The sequence below is a fragment of the Sylvia atricapilla genome, chromosome 1 (genome assembly GCF_009819655.1).
Source record: "Sylvia atricapilla isolate bSylAtr1 chromosome 1, bSylAtr1.pri, whole genome shotgun sequence".
In the NCBI taxonomy this organism is placed as follows: Eukaryota; Metazoa; Chordata; class Aves; order Passeriformes; family Sylviidae; genus Sylvia; species Sylvia atricapilla.
In genome coordinates, this window is record NC_089140.1 from 64,185,116 (window position 1) to 64,203,090 (window position 17,975).

Sequence of the window (17,975 nt, forward strand, 5' to 3'; positions counted from 1 at the left end):
AGCTTCCTAAGCCGCCTTAGCAAATTCGTGCTTTTTGAGCTATGTAAGTAGACCCATGGAGAAGGGGATTGTCATATTGATGCTTTGCTGGGAAAAAAAGGGACAACCGACGTCCCAGTAAAGCTGAAGAGTCTTCATATTTCCAAGGGGAGTGAATGAACAACAGTCCAGTGTGGGATGGGTAGCGGAGATATTGCCTGGGCATCCCAGGCGAGTGGATGTGGTGGGAAGCACAGATGGTGGGGCTGGAGTCCGACCCCGTGCACGGCACTTTTCGGAGTTCAGGGCAGCTCCCCTCTGGGACATCTCCGTTCTGGAGGACCGTCCCAGGAGGAGACCGCAGGGCGATGGACACGACCGGCTCACGCCAGTCTGCCGCTGTGCCTCTCCCAGCTCTCCCGTGCCTTCAGTGGGGCGTCACTCCGACGACCCCTCAGAGGTGTTCCCGTGGGGGAAGAGGTGCGGGAAGGAGGGAAATCTCCGGGGACGCCCCGGTACCGACCCGCCCGGGTGGCGCACCTGCGGTCGGTGTCGGCCCCGCGCTCCCGGCGCTCCCAGGGCCCGCCCCGCGCTGCCGGTGCCGGTGCCGGTGCCAGTGCCGGTGCCGGGGCGGTGCCGGGCGGGCGGCCGCCAATGGCGCGGCGGGGGCGGTGCGGGAACGCCCGGGAGCTGACAGCGACGCGCCGCCCTCCCGGCGGCGAGCGGGCGCCGGCGAACATGGCAGAGGAGCGGCGCTGAGCCCGTGCCGCCGCCGCCCGGGGAAGGGCGGTCGCCCCTGCGCGCCCCGCGTCCGCCGAAGGGAGCGCAGCGCCGGCGCCTCCGCGGGGCTCTGTGTGATGGTGGCGGCATGGCGGGGCAGCCGGCGGCCGCGGCGCTGCTGAGGCGGGGGGCGGCCGGTCCCGGCCCCGGCGGCGGCAGCAGCAGCAGAATCGAGCGGGGGCTGCCTCCCTCTCCGCGCTGAGAGAAGGAGGGAGCGCCTCGCCTCTCCCGGCCGTGCCGCCTGCCTCGCCGCCGCCATGCTGCCCGGGGTGGGGGTGTTCGGCACCGGGCTGACGGCGCGGGTGATCGTGCCGCTGCTGAAGGCGGAGGGCTTCGCCGTGAAGGCGCTGTGGGGCCGCACGCCCGAGGAGGCGGAGGAGCTGGCCAAGGAGATGAGCGTCCCCTTCTACACCAGCCGCATCGACGAGGTGCTGCTGCACCAGGACGTCGACCTGGTCTGCGTCAACCTGCCGCCGCCGCTCACCCGGCAGGTCGCCGTCAAGACCCTGGGTGAGTGCGGGCGGCCGGCGGGCGACTCGGGCTCGGGCTTCGCGCTCGCCTCGGGCTGAACGGCATTGAACTCCCCCCTCAGCGCGGAGTTCTCCCTTCGCTTTACTCTTCAGCCCGCTTCCCCGTTCCCCGTGTCTCCGGAGAGGGGCTGGCCGAGCCGCGGGCGCAGGCCGAGGACCGGTGGGGCGCGGGGATGGCGCTGCGGCAGCTCGGTGTGCCGTGCCCGCTCCCCGGTCCCCGCCGGCGTGCTCCCTCGGCACCGGGGACCCGCCCCTCGGGATGCTCGGGCAGGCCTGGGCAGGGCCGGGCCTGGCACCCGAGAGCGCGGGAGGAGGGAGCAGGTGCCGTCCGTGTCGTGGTGAAAAGGAGAAAGTCGCGGTAGAAGGGCGGAGATGATCATCCCGCCCGTTCCCGTCCGCGCCTGGCAGGGGCACGGGCATCGGAGCATCGCGCCCGCCCTGGGGCACACGCTTTGCTCGGGGGCGCGGCTGCCCGCGCTGCCCCCGGGACCCCGGCTGCGGAGCAGAGAGGGAGGCAGGAAGCGGTGACAGCAGAGGAAACGCTGTTACAGCCGGGGCTGAGCGAAGCTCACGTACAAAGGGAAGGAGGGACTGAAAAAGTAGGCATGCACTGTGGTGAGCTGCTCTGGTTTCAGGCGTGCAAAAGCGGGCCGCATCTCGCTTTCTCCTGTGAGAACGCAGGTCTGGGCTTTTACTGTTCCAGCTTCGGGTTATCTGGTCCTCGGACACTGGCTTGCCCATGGGTTTTGGTGGAAGCAACGTCTGCAGTAAACAAGTCTTAATTTGTCCCCTCAAATATAGGTGACAAAAGGTGAAAATGAGAGGAAAAAGCTGAGAGGTGTCGTCGCAGAGAGCGTGGAGGTTTATGAGCCCGGGTGGCTGGTTCAGCTCTGGGGCTGCAGCTAAGGAGGCTGATTGCTATCGCTCTCAGCCTCATAAATGTGTGTGGTGTGTCCTAGTGTTAAATTGCTACTAGCATACTCATTAGAATTAGTCACCATTCAAATGCTGCTAAATATCGCAGCCAGCTAGTGTTGTCAACATTTAAAATTATGCAATTAAGGAAATTATGTCAGTACCTAAAGAAAAAAAAAAATCCTGCCACAAGTACAGTGTAGGCATTTGTCTGGAATCTTTTCTCAGTGTTACTTTCTGTACTCAGAAATGCTTGTTCTTTGAGTCAGAACGTTTGCTTTTCTTTTACAATACACTTGACTTTTTCCTGAAGATGCTACACTTGCACCAGGAGCCTGACTTGCTTGCCAGAATAATATGTGAATGAATTTGTAATGTAGAAGTACATATCCCACAAAACACGTATAAAGGACAGTATGAGGTAACAAGGTTCCACATTTGACACACAATAATTTGGTGACAATTGTGTCAGTTTTCCTGTGAAGCTCTCTTCCTGCAGGTGTTGCTCATGGAAGTGTCCCAGCTTGCCTTGTGCTCTTAGAGGTAGAGTCCCATGAGGTTTCAGGCAGACACAAGGCATCTGTTAGAAGAGCAAAATTTCTGAAATAACGAAGAAATGCAACTGGTGTGCTTTTTCTCAGAGGACCAGACACACGTCTAGCATAATAAATTAATAATGTTTTGTCCTTCTCTGAATATTTGCAGATTAAAGAAGAAAATAAAAAAAGTCTGTCCTCAAACATGAGCTGAATTTATGAATGGTTCTGTGAATTGATGAAGCTGAGATGTTAATGATAACTTGCTGATGCAATCTGCTAGCAACATACCAGAGCAGGAAAAAAGGTGTTTTCTCCCTGTTTATTAGACCAGCACCATTCTTGGTTCCCTTTCACCTCTAGCTGAAGGGTTTCCTCCCTTTCCCCAGCAGTCCTTATTTGTGTGTTGTAGGGGTAACAAAGTTTGTGTAAAAATGCCTGGAATAGTCATTAAACAGGAACTAAACAGGTTTCAAGATGATAATGTGGAACATCTGATTTATTTTTATAGTGCTTTACTTTTATTTTTATAGTGTTTTTTACAGAAATATATCTTGGACTACAAATAACTCGTCTCACAGTTCTCTCAGAGGAAAATTTTCATAATTTTTTTTATACTCGCATTGGGTCTTTAACAATGAAAGTTCTTGCATGTTCTTATAGGTGCAAACAGGGAGCTAGAGCAGCAGTTCCCATACTGCTGAGAAGAATATCTCTCTGCTGGCAGCTCTGTCTCCTGGTCCTGCTTGCCCTTCATGGCTTGGGAACTGCTTTGCCCTGGAGTGATTATTTTGCTTTAATCAATGAACTTTCTGCTTTGTGGGAGAGACTGCAATTCAAGTGGGACATTCAGAAGTCTGGTAAACAGGGGCAGTGTTGTATAGACTGAGGAAAGCAAACAATGAAAAAAACATTCCTTACTCTTGAAATTTCACACAAAAAAACTATATTAGCAGCTAGTGATAGGACTAGGTGGGGATACCAGAGGTTTTACAGAATAGAGATTTCAGGAGGTCTGAACCTGATGTCCTGCGCTGCAGTAGAAGAGGTTGAGAAATTGTGAGTTGCTTTTTAATAACATGCTTCTGGCTTCTCTATTACAGAATGCATATCTGGCCTGGGAAGAGACAGGGACCAACTTTTCTTTGGTACCCATGTTTTATTTTAAATGGTCTTGTTTCCCAAAGCTGTGTTCTCTTTTGGCGAAGTTTCATTATTAAGAAGTAAATGCCCAAGGAAGCAGTTGGTGATATTTCCATCACCCATCTAGGGCTGAGTTTACACTGTGAATTTGCAGCACATTAAGTCTCCTCTGGCCAATTTCTGATGCAGACTCCAGAGATGAACTTGGGGTGAAACAGGTGTCCCCACGGCTGTGTTTAACTCTGGCCACTCAGCTGGAAGCACTCAGTTGTTTTGTTTTCACTGATGCACCTGACATGTAGATGTGTTGCTGCCTGAAGTGTGTTTTTGGCACAGTGGCCCCTCAACTGCTGTTGAAACAGAAAGGTATGAATGCTTGCCCCAGCTGAGGAAGTCCCCAAACTGTGGCTTCCTGGCAGCTGTTGAGGGGAGAAGATGGGAAAAATAATGCTTTAAACTTGCCCTGTTAGCTTTTCCTCTAAACCTCTGCTGCCAGTCTGACTCTGTGGTAGTTTCCTTAGGAGTAGGATCAATGTTGGGCAAGTCTTTGGAACAAACTGAGAAATCAAGCGAGAATTGGAAACCAGGCTGGTTTGAACAGTGACCAAAACCACAACTAAAACCCGAGGTGTTTTATGTGAAATACGCTGATGGCCCCTGTCACTCTTGGATAAAAGGAATCAAATCCCTTGTTTGCTTCTACAGAATGGGTCTGACTGACCCTTTCTCTTTCTTGCCCCTGGTCTGTCCTTGCTCACTTAGGAGCTCTTTGTATTATTGCTTCATGTTCGCTCCCTGGAGCGTAATACAAAACTGATGTCCTGACTGACTTGCTGCTTGGTGGTCAAGAAAGATGGATGGGTGAATATTAAAGTAAGCACTGAGAACAGTCCTGCTGTTGAATAGGGGCGATTTCCCTTCTCACTGAACTGAAACATTTGGTGTGTTTGAAGTTGTCCTCTTTTCCCCTCCCTGCATGCTTCAGCAGTACAGTCGTATCCCAAGCCTGATCGGGCAGGGGAGATGTGTTTTGCATACAGGGATAAAGTATGTCACCCACTGAGTGCCTATTTGTGCCCAGCATCAGAAGACCTGCTAGTACAGACAGTGTGATACGAGCCTCCACCTGGTTCAAAACTGTCAGCACATGAGTTTTCCCAGTGTAGTCCCTCCCTAGTCAATTAGATATGACATTCTTCAGATCCTGACTGAAACACTTGCTTTGTGAGACTGAGTAGCTGCCACATCAGGTGATTTACTGTGTGAGGTTCTGAGGAGACCTTGGTGACATTTCATCTTGAAGGCACAGATGTTTCTACATGCCTGATACTGCTGGTGTTTGCTTCAAATCAGCTTGAATAAAGAGAACTTATTTCTGAGTTCCACATAAGTGTTTCTGGGCAGCAAATGTTTTGCTTTTGAGAAGACTCAAGTACCAGATGTTTAGCATATCTCTGGAGATGTTATCGTTGATTCTATTTACAGTTGTTTCGCTTACTCTTTCATCCCAAGTTCAGGACAGGAACCCTGAGCTGTTTCTTGAATATTTACTGCACGTGTTTGCAGCCATGTCCACATAGTATTAGGTTTTAAAATGTTTATGTTGTAGTAGTGCATTGTAGGAGTCCATTCTGCCTGGAGACTACACAGAGTATGACTTTCCCAGTCCTCCAGAAGCTGTTCCTCTTAAGGAGCACTTAAAGTTTTTTGCTGATTGGTGGTTTTTCTATAGTTGATCGTTGTCATGAGGGAGCATCTTTATTTAGAGAGGAACATAAATAGTACTGCTCAGATCCTTACCTTCCCACCCCTTCACAGGAAGCACTGGAACCACACAGGCATGCAGTGTAGGCCTGCTGTCCAAAACGTGTTTGTGAAAACTCCTTGTTAAGGCACTGACAGTATTATTGCTGGATCTACCTCTGAGGTGGGAGGAACATCAAGCTGCAGTGAAGTAAGTCACAGATTTGATGCAATCTCTAATTAATTTCTATGTTCCTCTGCACCCATGCAAATCAGGCAGAAGTTCGAGTTTATAAAGTATTAGGGTTCTTGGGGAAGAGATGCCCTATTAAGGGAAAACATTATCATGACTATTTATTATTAATAGCAATGTAATTTCTGTCCTGTATTACTGAGTTTAAATTTGACCTAACAGCAGTGACTTTCAGCAGAACATGCTCCTGTACTTGGAAGGCAGATGACTTTGCGGCATATTAAATGTGAATTATGGTCATCTTACTGCGAAAGAAGGCAGATGAAGTGCTGTCTGTCTTTAATCAGCAGAGCTAGCAAAGGCTGTGATGCCTTTTTTTTTGCATTTATTGGAAAGGAGGTCCAAAGAGGCTGCTGGCAGTCGGCTGCATGTCATCTTTCTACTCGAGCGATGAAGGTATACCGCGGAAAATGGCATCTAATTCTTCCACTGACCTTTTCCTCTCAGTACGGCAGACCTTTAATGTAGTATTATTATTATTCCTGTACAATTCCTACGGAGATACTGGGCCTTTGAGACAGTGGAGGTAAAGACCAGTGTTGAGGTTTAAAAACAAGACTAATCAAAATAATAATAAAAAAACAGAACCCCCCCACCTCTTGTTTCCTTTCTGACCTTCAAATCAAAGGCATGTTTCCATTTTTTCCCAGTTGCTCTCTCCTGTGAAAGTAGCCACCAGTTCTGTTGTTATACTGGTAGGTGGGTTGGGAGCCCAGAATGGAACACACTTGGAATATTGGGGCACTGAGCTCATGCTGTGATGACACACCCAAATTTGCCTAGCCTAAAAACCAGCCAGTTGTGATGGAAGTGGTTGCTTTATACAGTGTTAGATATGAAAATCCTACTGCAGTCCTGTGTCCAGTCAAGTGAGTGTTATCTTGCTGCATTTCTTCCCTATTTAAACAGAGTGCTTGGCCTTGGGGATTCCAAGATGCTGGTTCCAGACCAGTGTGGGCAACTGAAGTGGGTTGAGCTGAATCTCCTCAGGATGGCTGCAGGTGTAGCCTTGGCCCACTCAGCTGGAGGAGGGCAGATGTGGAAAGCAGCATCTCAAGTTTGGTTGGTTACTGTCTGCTGTCACATTTTGCTCTGTTCTGTAGGTGAGTTGTTTGAAACAAATGGCAGCCCAAGCCCTCAGCAGCCCTTCTTCTCCCTCTGATTTAAATGGCAAAATGTGCCAGAGCACTGACACCCTTCTTCCATCTGCTTGACTGCTGGGGGCTCGGACCTTTGGCATGGTGAAGTGAAGAAAATGAGAGCAGTGCTGACCTCTGCCAGTGTTTGATATGATCTGTCATGCTTTGTTAGGCAGAGCCCATAGTCAGAGGTGATACTTTGAAAAGAAATCTTTCTTTTAATATATGTGTTAGGACTGCTGTTGCCTTTTTTGGTAAATCTTTATGTAGGCAAGTCCTTATGACCTTTATCATTTCTGTGTGTGTTGAGCACTATTGTGCTATTCTACACTTACACTGTGTTAACAATGGTGGCAAATGCAGCTCTTTTTGAATTTTTTTTCTTTTTTCTTTTTTTTTTTTTTCCTTTTTTTTTAAAACCATGTCAGATGCTGGAAAAACTCATCTGTTCAAAGATGGATGCACACCAGGGCTGATTCCAGGACAGATCCTCCCAGGGCACCCTTGTTAGTGCTAACAGTGACAAACCAGCAGTAGCAGCACAATAATACCTTGATTTGGCCTTGCAAACAGATAAGAGGTTAGTGGCTCTCTGGCGTGTGGCTTCTGGCATGGCTGAGGAAGATTTGACTAGTGTGAGTTAAGTCAAAAAGAGCTGGAAGTGGTGAAACACCTCCTGTGAGTGAAGCAGGTGTTGGTGCTGAAGGTGTAGGCATGCATGTCTAGCCTTGTGGCTGTGCTAGTGAGGATTTGCTTCTGTTTCTCACTTAATGGCACAGTTTGTACAGTGAGTATCACATAGACAATATCTTGTGCAGCAGTTACGGTTTTTTTTTTGACACAGCTGTGCTGTTGCACAAACAGAAGATGTGCTACATAGCTTGATTCTATGACAAGATGAGAGGAGGTATTGATAAAAGGTGTGTTCGTACTGCTGGAGCTGTGCCCAGGCTAAGGATTGTAATTATTTAACTTGTAAATTATTGCACTCCTCTAACATGGGAAACATCAGAAGGTTTTATTATTGTTGTTGTTATTCTTTCTTGCATTGCTTTGTGCCTTCATTCTTGACAGGCAGTGGCCACTGTGATATCTGCTGTGGTGCTGAGCTGTCTGATCCCTCCGTGACTTTGTCTTGTTGCTTGGTTTTGGGGACCTGAGTGGCTGAGTGGTGCAGGTAGAAGGAAGGACTTGCAAGCTGCTTCTCTTGTTCCAGATTTTTTTTGAAAGAATATTAGATAAGAAATAAAGGAAGAATATATAGATAAATCCAGAGAAGGGAAAATGCATTGAATATATAAAATGACTAGATTTTCAAGCTTTCCATAGTTGCCTCTTTTCTCTCTTTTTTTTTTTTTTTTTTTTTTTTTTTTTTTTTTTTTTTTTTTTTTTTTTTTTTTTTTTGTGTTTTATTTTTTTCTTAATGCCCTCTCATGCCTGAAATTGGCAGTACGTGACAGAGGTTGGCTGTATGCTCCTGACATGGATAGTTGAGCACAGCCTCTGATGGAGGCAGGGTAAAAGCTCTGCAAGGTACTAAATACGTTGTTCTATCTGCTTTTGTTTGAAAACTAGAGCACATTGCAGCTTACTGTCCTTTTGCATGTGGACTAGATTTTGCCCATTGTGCAGTAGTGATGGCAGAGCACCAAGGATGAAAATGGAATTAAATTTCCAGGATGGCCAAGATGGGTGTTTTTCATAGGCCACTGCAGTGCAGCAACCCCCTTCACTGTTAATATCTGTTTGCCACATCACTATTTCAAGTGGCTATGAATTGTTCTTGTTGCTTCAAACCACTGAAGCAGAAGTGTTTACCCTACTGCTCTTTGTTTATTTTCCATATAACAAAATCTGTGCTCCTAAGAGTGAGCTGTCAAAGTCAGTGACTTCACTTGCAGAATCAGCATGCATGCAGGTAACAAAACCACACTCCTTAAAAAAATTTTTTTAGGTCTTAAGTCTTGATTTAAACAAATTTATTCGAATGGCTGTTTAATTAAAGATGGGCAATCCCTTGTTGTAGGTTTCCTAAATTGATTTAAGGCCTGGTCTGCACATAGGTTTTTGTACCAATAGATGATGTCTTTATGCAGTAATTGCTGTATGGTCATTAGAAGTCCAGCTGGTGTGGCTTGGCACGAGCCCTGTTCTGGCAGCACAGTGGCACCTGTACGTGGTGCAGGTTATTCCTGCTCCTCTGCAGTTAGAGGTGGTCAGTTGCACACATCTTCAGAGTGTTCAGCTGGCACAGGTGTAACCTGTGTTACAGGTACAGCCACCTCTAGGAGTATGGGTATAGCTGTGCTCTGCATAAAGATGGGTCCGATATTCATTCCAGTGGTTTATGGTTGTAGGCACTGTGAGGAATTCCGTTCAGCTTTTGGGTCACTGTGACTTTGGAGACCTTTGAACAAAAGTCTCCTAAACATCTCCAAACTTCTGTGCTTGCTCGGGAGCTGGCTATGCTAAAAATGTGGTGCAGAGCAGAGGAGGCTGGACCTTGCTGCCCTGCACAGCTGGCCGTGACCACCCGTGTCAGACAAGTCTCCTCCACCTGGCGAGTGTAAGTGTGGCTGTTCTTGAGCACTGTGGATGCCTGGGGTAGCTGTGCTTCCAGTGGAACTGGCATCCAGGATATCATAAACCAGATCTTAGTAATACACAGGTTTGACTTGTAGAGTAACTGGAGTTGGAGGCTGAGAGTTTATCTGCTTTTTGCCTTTGGAAATAGACCATAGCATCCTTTGTTTTAGCATAGCCAGGGCTAATGATAAAAGTTTGTTTTTTATCAGGCCTAACTCCTGAGTGTGAGCGTGGTGAAGAGCACAGAAAATGAGAACTTGTTTGGTAGTAATGTAAGAGTAAACATAGTGATTTAACAGAGGGAGGAAAATTGCTTCTGTCATTTGCTACTGTGCTAGAGTTGATCTCAGGGTGAAAACTGGTGCCTTCAATTCCATCACAGCAGCAGCCACAGCTTTAGTGAAGCAGATGGAAGTGAAAAAAAGGCAGCACCTTTGTTTTGCATTCTGATGTTTCCATGGCTTTTATCAGCAATAAAGACCCTTGTTTTGGCACTTCCTTGCAGTGAATGTTTGACTGTCTTCAGCTATTCCAACTGGCAATTTTTTTGCCAGGAAATGCCGAGAATGGAGGTCATGGTTGAATTAAATACTGTTTCTAGGGTACTGGGCTTCACATGGCTAATGAGAAGCCTTAATATAGAGAGCTTTTCAAAATCCAAATGGAGTCAAGCAAAGAGAGAGATCTATAAAATAGTAATTATCCTTGCTGTGCTGGAGTGATGTTGCTTAAAAATGTGAAACCAAGGTCTGGGCTGAGCACTCCAAATTCTTTCTCTTGGTATCTGTCCCTATAGTTTCATATATGTATAAAAATTTTAAAAAAGCACATTAAAGTGAAAAATATATAAATTAAAAATTCCTGGAAGTCCCTCCCCTTCCTTCACTTCCTCAGCCCATAAAAGACAATGCAACTGTTAGTGTTTCATGTGGGGATAGGAAAGGGGAGAGAAAATAGCTGGGAGAACATCTGAAACAATTGCAGCTAAGCTTGTGTGCATCAAAATAAATTCCAGAAATGTGCCTGAAAGTTGTATGTAAAAGCTTTGATTCTGATTGTGCTTGCTCCTCTGTAAAGGCAGTTAAAGCTCTTCCGGATCAAAGGAAATAGTTGAAATTTATGATGACGTTATTGAGAACACATTGTGGCCCAAAAGAAAAACCAACTGTGCCTCAGGGAGAGGGGCCTGGCCTTGCAGATCTGTGTCCTCTCAGCATAGGCATCTCTGTCAATTTAGGAAATGACTGGTGGGAGTCTTGGGGCACAGTTCTGCAAACCTTTGATTGCAAGATTTCTTGAAGACAAAAATCATTGATTCCTTAAAGAGAATATTTGTAAGGTACAGTAATTCATGTAAGTAGGAATTTACTTGCAAACTGCTTTTGTACCAGTTGATCAGGTAATGCGAAGATACAGCAATTCCATAGCTCCATATAATTGTGTTTTTATAGCATGTTATGGCAGCATATCTGCAGGAATGAAAAATAAGATAGAAAATATTTGGAGCAGAGGTGCATAGATACCTTAGCCATAGCCTACAGAAATCTGTCACTAAATGAGCATGACAGAGCTTGCAGAACTCTATTGTGGCTTGCTGCTTGCCTTGAAGGAACTTGACAGTTTAGTACTGGGAAAGATGCTTTGTGGTTAAACAGTATGAGATGCTTTGATAAAGACTTTCTTCTCAGGCAGAGTGCTAAGCAACACTCCCCGAGACTAGTTTGTGGATACAGCATTATCCGAATGCATGAGAAGGTGTCCTGAATTTTAAATTCATGTTGCTGAAGAATTCTGTTTAAAAATCTGTGTCATTACGTGCTTGTTTTGCAGGGGTGACATCTTTGCTAAACTAGCCGAAGTACGTTTGGATGTGACCTCTGGCTATTGGTGAAGCTTGAGAGAACCATGAACCTGAAATGTAATTCTGAGTATAATTTCTACTCCACCTTATAGCCATTAGGAAAGAATACTTGGATGCACTGTATGACTGAAATGAGGAAATTGTGTTCACAAGCCATCTTGCTTCTGTCTCATGAATGCTGTTCTGTTTGCTTGTGAGATTTGATGGTGTCTAGCAGGCTTATTTATGCCTTTGATTATAGTGCTGTCTCTCAGCTTGTCATATAAATTTAATTGTGATGGTACCGTCGTCGTTTGGAATTACGGATTTGTTCATGTAGGCGAAGGTGATCCTTTGCAAAGCCTGATGATGTGCGCAGATGTTTTGGCAGCTGCTGAAACCACACCTGCTTCCATCTGTGTGCAGAGGGACCTGACCCTTTACATGTCAGGTGGGGATAAAATTGTTCACTATACCCTTGTTGTCTGTTTGATTTGCTCTAGGCAGGAGTGGTATGATGAGAATTAAGCTTCAGAATTTCTGTCCTGCGCTTCCATTCTCTGTAACACAGGTTGTGTGTTTTAATTAGATTGCACTTACGTGCCCTCCTGAAGGTGGTTTCGTCTTTCAGGATGCCCAGAACTACAGACCAGGGATGAGGGAGCACAGAGAAAGTTTGTGTGGGAAGCTGGTGGCAGGGGCAGAAGGTGAGGCCTCTGAGGTCTGCTCTTCTCTTTCACTGTGGGACCTGCTGCAGCTGAACACTGTTGAGTGGATGATAGTCACAGGAAGCACATCTGAGCTGCGGGAGGAGGACCAGTCACTCTGGTCAGGGCTTTTCCATGGATGGTTGTGCAGGGACTCTAAAACCAGGGTGGGAAGAGTGCAGAGTAACCTGGTTCACAGTGGAGAATAACCTCTACCACTACTCTTATTGGTGTCCCTTTTTAATGTGTACAGGGCAGCTCATGAAGGATTTGCAAGAACTATTTGAGGCACTGAATATTTTGTGCGTTATTAATGTCAGTAATCAGCTTTCCAGTGTTGGAGCTTTATCTAACAGATGCTACCAAAAAAAAAAAAAATCTTAACTAGACAGCTTACTATGAGCAGTGATGGCTCAGCAGCTGGGAGACTTGTGTATTTGTTTTTAATGAAGAATGGAGTTTCTCTTTAGTATTTGTTATGGCCCTATGCACACAGGGAAACCCCTTTCTTTAGCAAAGGGGCAGGGCCTTTTTGGGCTGACTGGAGCAACTGCTCTTTTGGAAGATAGACAGTAGCACACACATATGTAATGTTGATTGCAAATACAACCTCAAGCATCAGCTCAAGCTGATATGAGCAAGTTCAGATTTGCTGCTGTTAGGAGTTCTTGAATGAAGTATCAAAAAAGATCTGTAATTTAATGTCTAGGCATTTTTTTTTCAGCCTGTGGAGTGCTTTTGTACGGCCTCTTGCATTGTGCAGAATCACCTGATAGTGCTGGGTGAAAGTGAGTAGGCTGCTGGTAGTGGCTGGAGCTGCATCTACTTTTCCCTGTGCCTACAGGAAATTTGCACTAGATGGAATTGCCCTGTACAGAATCATGTCTTTCGAGTTAGATATGAGTGTTAGTGCTGTTCACTAAGGTGGTAAATAAATAAAAAGGCATTAGAAAACATTTCCTTTCCTTGGTGCCTGACAAAATTGTGGGATGATGCTCTAACTGCTAAATCATGTAAGGCTTTCTTGAAAAATCTTAAATGTAATGCAATAAGTGGGTTATTAATTGGCCTTGTGAGCTCTTTGGTTTAACGACAAAGGACTGGATTTTGAGGCTTTTGCTTACTTTGGGGAGGAATTACTTTTACATTTCTTTATTGAAAAGGATGCATCAAAGAATTAACACCAAAGAAGTACAGGAAACTAGTTTTTTACTCCTAGAGAATATTAGTTTTACTTGCACTGCAGCTCTGGACCAGGATGATGGATACATCTACATTAGCCTGCATTCCATGTGGATTATGTGATGCTTGCAGCTAGGAAGTCTGTAGGAAACAAGCAGATCATATGGATTATGCTCTCATGATTGTAATGAGATATATTCTTTGTGTATCAAAAATCTCTAGAACAAACTTCAAATGGGATTGTGCTGTAGCAATAGGCTGGTGAAATTGCTGCAACTGTTGATGCAGGAAAAAAGGAGAGTGTCACATTCTTCCAGTCCTGCCAGCAAATATAATATATTAATTTGTAATTTAGTAGTGTTCATGGAATATATATCTGTAGTCATAAGATCACCTTGCCAGTCTGTCTTTTTCTCATTATCTGTTCTTTTATTCCCAGGCTGATTTGGCACTGCAAAGCCTGTCATGGCCTGAAACTAGTTTTAGGGAAATTAGTGTGGGTAATTGTGCTGCTTCAATTTTCTTGCAGCAAACAGTGGGGGTAATTTCTTGATTGGAAAAAAAAATTAAAATATGGCCAGACAGGAGGAGAAGTTACAAAATAGCTTTGGACTGAAACAAACTCTGTAACTCTGGTAGGAGAATTGTGTAGCATGAGCCTCTGTTCTGATTTAATGCAGCTGTACTGTCCTAATCTCTAAACCTGTAATTATAAGACACTGAGAGATGAATTGATGTGGACAATAGTTAGGATATTAATTAAAATGCTGTGGATGATGTGGGGAACATCAAGCCTTACGTGTTTTAAGTAGAGAAACTGGCAGATATGTCATTTGAAATGCCTTGAATTTTCAGTCTTGGATCTTGTTTCTTCTCCTTTTGGATGCTCCAGTAACTGTAAATTGCTTCACAAGGCACAAGATAGTGAAAATTCAGGTATTTATGGTCAGATATTCATTTTGGTAGGATTAAAGTTATTTCAGTTGGCCTGTTGCTTTTCAGACATGGAAAGCAGAAAAAAAAGGCCTGTGTGGAGCAATCTGAGATTTACTTCTACATTTCCTAGGAGAATTTAATCTTCATTTTTTGTGTCAGTATCCTCCTGTGCTCATGTAACTCAAATTCTTTCCCACAAAAATATGGATGCAGTCATTCTTTATTCCTCCTTGGGATTAGAGGTGGAGAAGGTAGAGAACACTGAGCACTTGGGGGTGGGATTCCTGTGTTTCTCTGGTTCTCAGTTTTGTAGATACTATAGCCTTTCACACACCAGTGTTTTTTCCTGTTCTTATTACATCTCCCATGAGAAGTTTTACAATGATGGGAAAACTCTCACCTCTGTTGGTAGCTGCAGGTGTTGGAGCCCATTCATTTGAAGCACATCAACAGCAGTGAGTGATCACAGGCAGAATAAGCTTGCAGAGCTCTTTTTCCAGACTGCCTCAGTACAGCAGCGGGTGTTTTGGGTTAAAGTATGGGAAAGGGGTCATTCACCTGGGCAGGGTCAGCCCCCTAGGCAGCTCATCCCTCTCTCTGTTTGTGTAAAGCAGTGGAATAGATGCAGTTGTCCTCTAGGCAGTGGGTTTGTTAGGCATCAGCGCAGAGGTGTCTTTCACTTGGTGGGAGGCTAACTGTGAAAACTCAAGCAGATTTGCATTCAAGGTCAAGTGCTAAAAGGTTCACAGCCCCGAAGATCTCACTGTCTCTGAAATTTTTGACATTTCAAAATCTTCCGGATTTCGCCCCTGAGAGCTTGATCAGTATTAGGAGTGTGTCAGGCGTGACCCTGATGGAACTTCCACATGCCTGAAGCCTTGAAAGCCTTCTGATCTGCTACTGGCAAAAAGTCATCTGTTTGAAGTCGCTTTCTGTTTAGCAGTTGTTGTTTTGTCCAAAATTCCAATGAAATTGGGCTTGTACTGAAAGCAGCGTTACAAGAGATGGAAAGCCAAACCCAGTTGCTTGCATTGTCTCAGCATTTCCGTGAGATTGAAAGAAGTGGCCAGACCAAGTTGTTTTTCTTTTTGAGCAAATACTTTTTTTTCTAGTTTTACGCTTGTTTTATGGCTGATGCCTTTTTGCTAGGTTTTACCTCAGATGAGTATAGAGCTGTAAATACTGGGAGTGGGATAAAGAGAGTGGAATTTGTGATGGAAATGTGCAGTGGGCCATAACTGGGCCATGCTGCCACTGCTATCTGCACAGCAGCAAATTTTAGTCAGATCAGAGAATATCGTATTTCTTTCTACATGGCTGACTTTCATGCATTTGGTGGCCTGTGTTTGGCTTGTTACCTTTGTTTGGAAGCAGTGCCAAAAAAAGAAGGGGAGTAGCATGGGCTGTTGAGGTTAAAGTCCTGTATTAGAAGTAGAAATTACCTAAGTCTTCCTTCTGCCCCCTTTGCAGGAGACAGAGGCTTGCTGCAGGTTCCCTGAATGTCACTGCAACGTGACGTGGGAAATGGTGAAAAGGCTTAGCACTGTTATTTGGCATTTCTTGTCTTTGAAAACGCACGGCTTGAAAACTTCAGATAACGTTTGCCTGAAAGAGGAGGATGTGTTTCAGTGAAATGATAAGAGGGGAGGGGCTGCTCTCAGGGCCGAGTGTGAGGCACCTCCCTTGTTAGGAACGGGAAAAATAGATGAGAACAGAAAATGGAAAGGCACCCCATCATGCTGACAAATTTGGCCAGAGGCAGCCAGCTTAATAAAGGCTGTCAGGGAAGGGGATGGGAGAATGTTGGAGGAGGAGGGAACAAGTGAACAGGCTGTGCTTCTGGGACAAGGCTTGCAGAAAGTGGAAGGGGAAAGACGGTGTAGCTCTTATTACTTTCAAATTCCCTTTTCTGCCCTCCCTCTTGCCTGGGAGCTGTGTTCCCTGTCTCCCTCCCACTAGCAGGCTGTGGGCTGTTGCCTGGAAAGGGCTGTGCACCAGCTGCCCCTAGGATGTGCTGCAGCAGCTCACGTGGTGGTGGTCTCCTGACAGTGAGATGCAGCTGGGGGAGAGGGCTGGGGCAGGACCTGAAGTGAGCTTTGCATCACTCTGTGAAAGGGTAAACTGAGAGGGAGGAAGGCATCATTGACTTCAGTGAGAGCTGTCACACATCTCCAACACGAGGTTGCAGTGAATTAATGAACCTTCCGTGGAAGTGAAAATGCTAGCTGTATGCTTTGGTGGTGAGAAAGGTTAAACAAAGTGTTTTACTGTTACTGCCTTTTCTTCAAGCTGTCTTGAACTTTCCAGAGAAAGACTCTGTAAAGGCTCTCTCCCTGTGGAGGTGAACTTCAAAGATCAAGATGCCTGAGTGGAGGAATAAAGCAACCTGTCTGTCGCTGCAAACTCCCTTCTGAGGTACCAAGAACTATTCTGGTCAGGCAGAAAATGCTTTGGGCATCAAGTGCAGCAGGTACTGATAACATCAGTGAAGGATGGAAAGTTAGCTTTCATTTGGAGGATTAGGAAGGCAGAGAGAAGTCAGGCACAGTTAGAAATTCTTGTTTATTAAACAGAGGTGATTGAATAGGTGTTTCAGCATCAATAAGCCGTGAGACATTTGATAAGAGCTTGTTGAGTAACTCCAGAAGTTTTTGCCAAACATGGTCTGTTTGAAGTGACCTGGCATGTGTCTGTGTGTGCCCCAGCCTCCCATACTTCAAGGCATATGAGGTGTCTTCCCAAGATGATTGCTGAAATGTCCTGTAGGCAAATGGCTGGTGTCAGCTAGCCTGAACTCAACCTGTGTGTAGAAGAAAATGGGTAAAAAAGTCTGTAAAAATTTGAACTTAGATATATATAATTTTTTTAATTTTTTTGTGAGGAGGACCTCCAGGACAATGCTTTTCTTCATGTTCTGGGAAGGGAACAGCACTGGTCCAACCTCCATCAGAGCTTGCTCTTGGTTGCTACTTTTAGCTCTGTGTCACAACCCTACCATCTGCCTTGTTTTGTTGAATCAACCCAACTCCTCATAGCAAGGGCCTGTAAAGATATGTGTGTCAGCCTGGTCTGTGCTGTGGTGCTGCCTGATTTGGCAGTGGTTCCCGTGCAGTGCATTTCATATGTGCAGCAAGCGTTACAGTTAGGTGGGCTCAAACTTGTTGTTGTTTGAATAAATGCCCCAATGATGCTGTTAGCATCACCCCTGCAGCCTTCTTCATTGAGACTCTTTCCTAGTGCATGCAGTACTTGAGTAAACTCCAGGGAGCTCCAACCAGTGGCTTGTAGGCAGGAAGCTGCTTGTGGGTGTCTTCAGACTGATCTGTGGTTCACAATGTAGAGGGAGAGCAAACTAGGTGTTGTCCATTTCTCACTAGATTCACAGCCTGTAGTGGCACATTTTTAAACACTGGACTTGGAAGGGGAAGCTAAGGGCTGTTACTGTGAGTTGCTTGACTTGGCCCCATGAACAACTCAGCCTTTTCCTAACATGGGTATGTCTCCAGTGTGCATGACTTTGTATAGTTGAGCTATGTTTTTCTCCTCCTGGCTTCTTTTTATGCAAGTTTTTCTCACGTGAAATATTTTGGATTAGATGATGTTTGCAAGGAGGAGTTGACGTTACATTTTAAGGTTTGCTTCTTGCTATTGCATTGGCATACTGACATCATATCCCCTGGGGTCAAACCTCTGGGATCAGAGCCAG

General features: G+C 45.6%; 1 protein-coding gene across 1 annotated transcript in view; it reads left to right on the top strand.

Annotated features, from left to right (window-relative positions):
* Positions 1-696: 696 nt before the first annotated feature.
* The window catches only part of GFOD1 (Gfo/Idh/MocA-like oxidoreductase domain containing 1), a 66,933-nt gene continuing 49,654 nt past the window's right edge, over positions 697-17,975 (top strand). Inside the window, exon 1 of the mRNA XM_066324293.1 lies at positions 697-1,269. Coding sequence (XP_066180390.1) covers positions 1,017-1,269 — 253 coding nt within the window. The 5' untranslated portion in view covers positions 697-1,016. The remainder of the gene's footprint in view (positions 1,270-17,975) is intronic.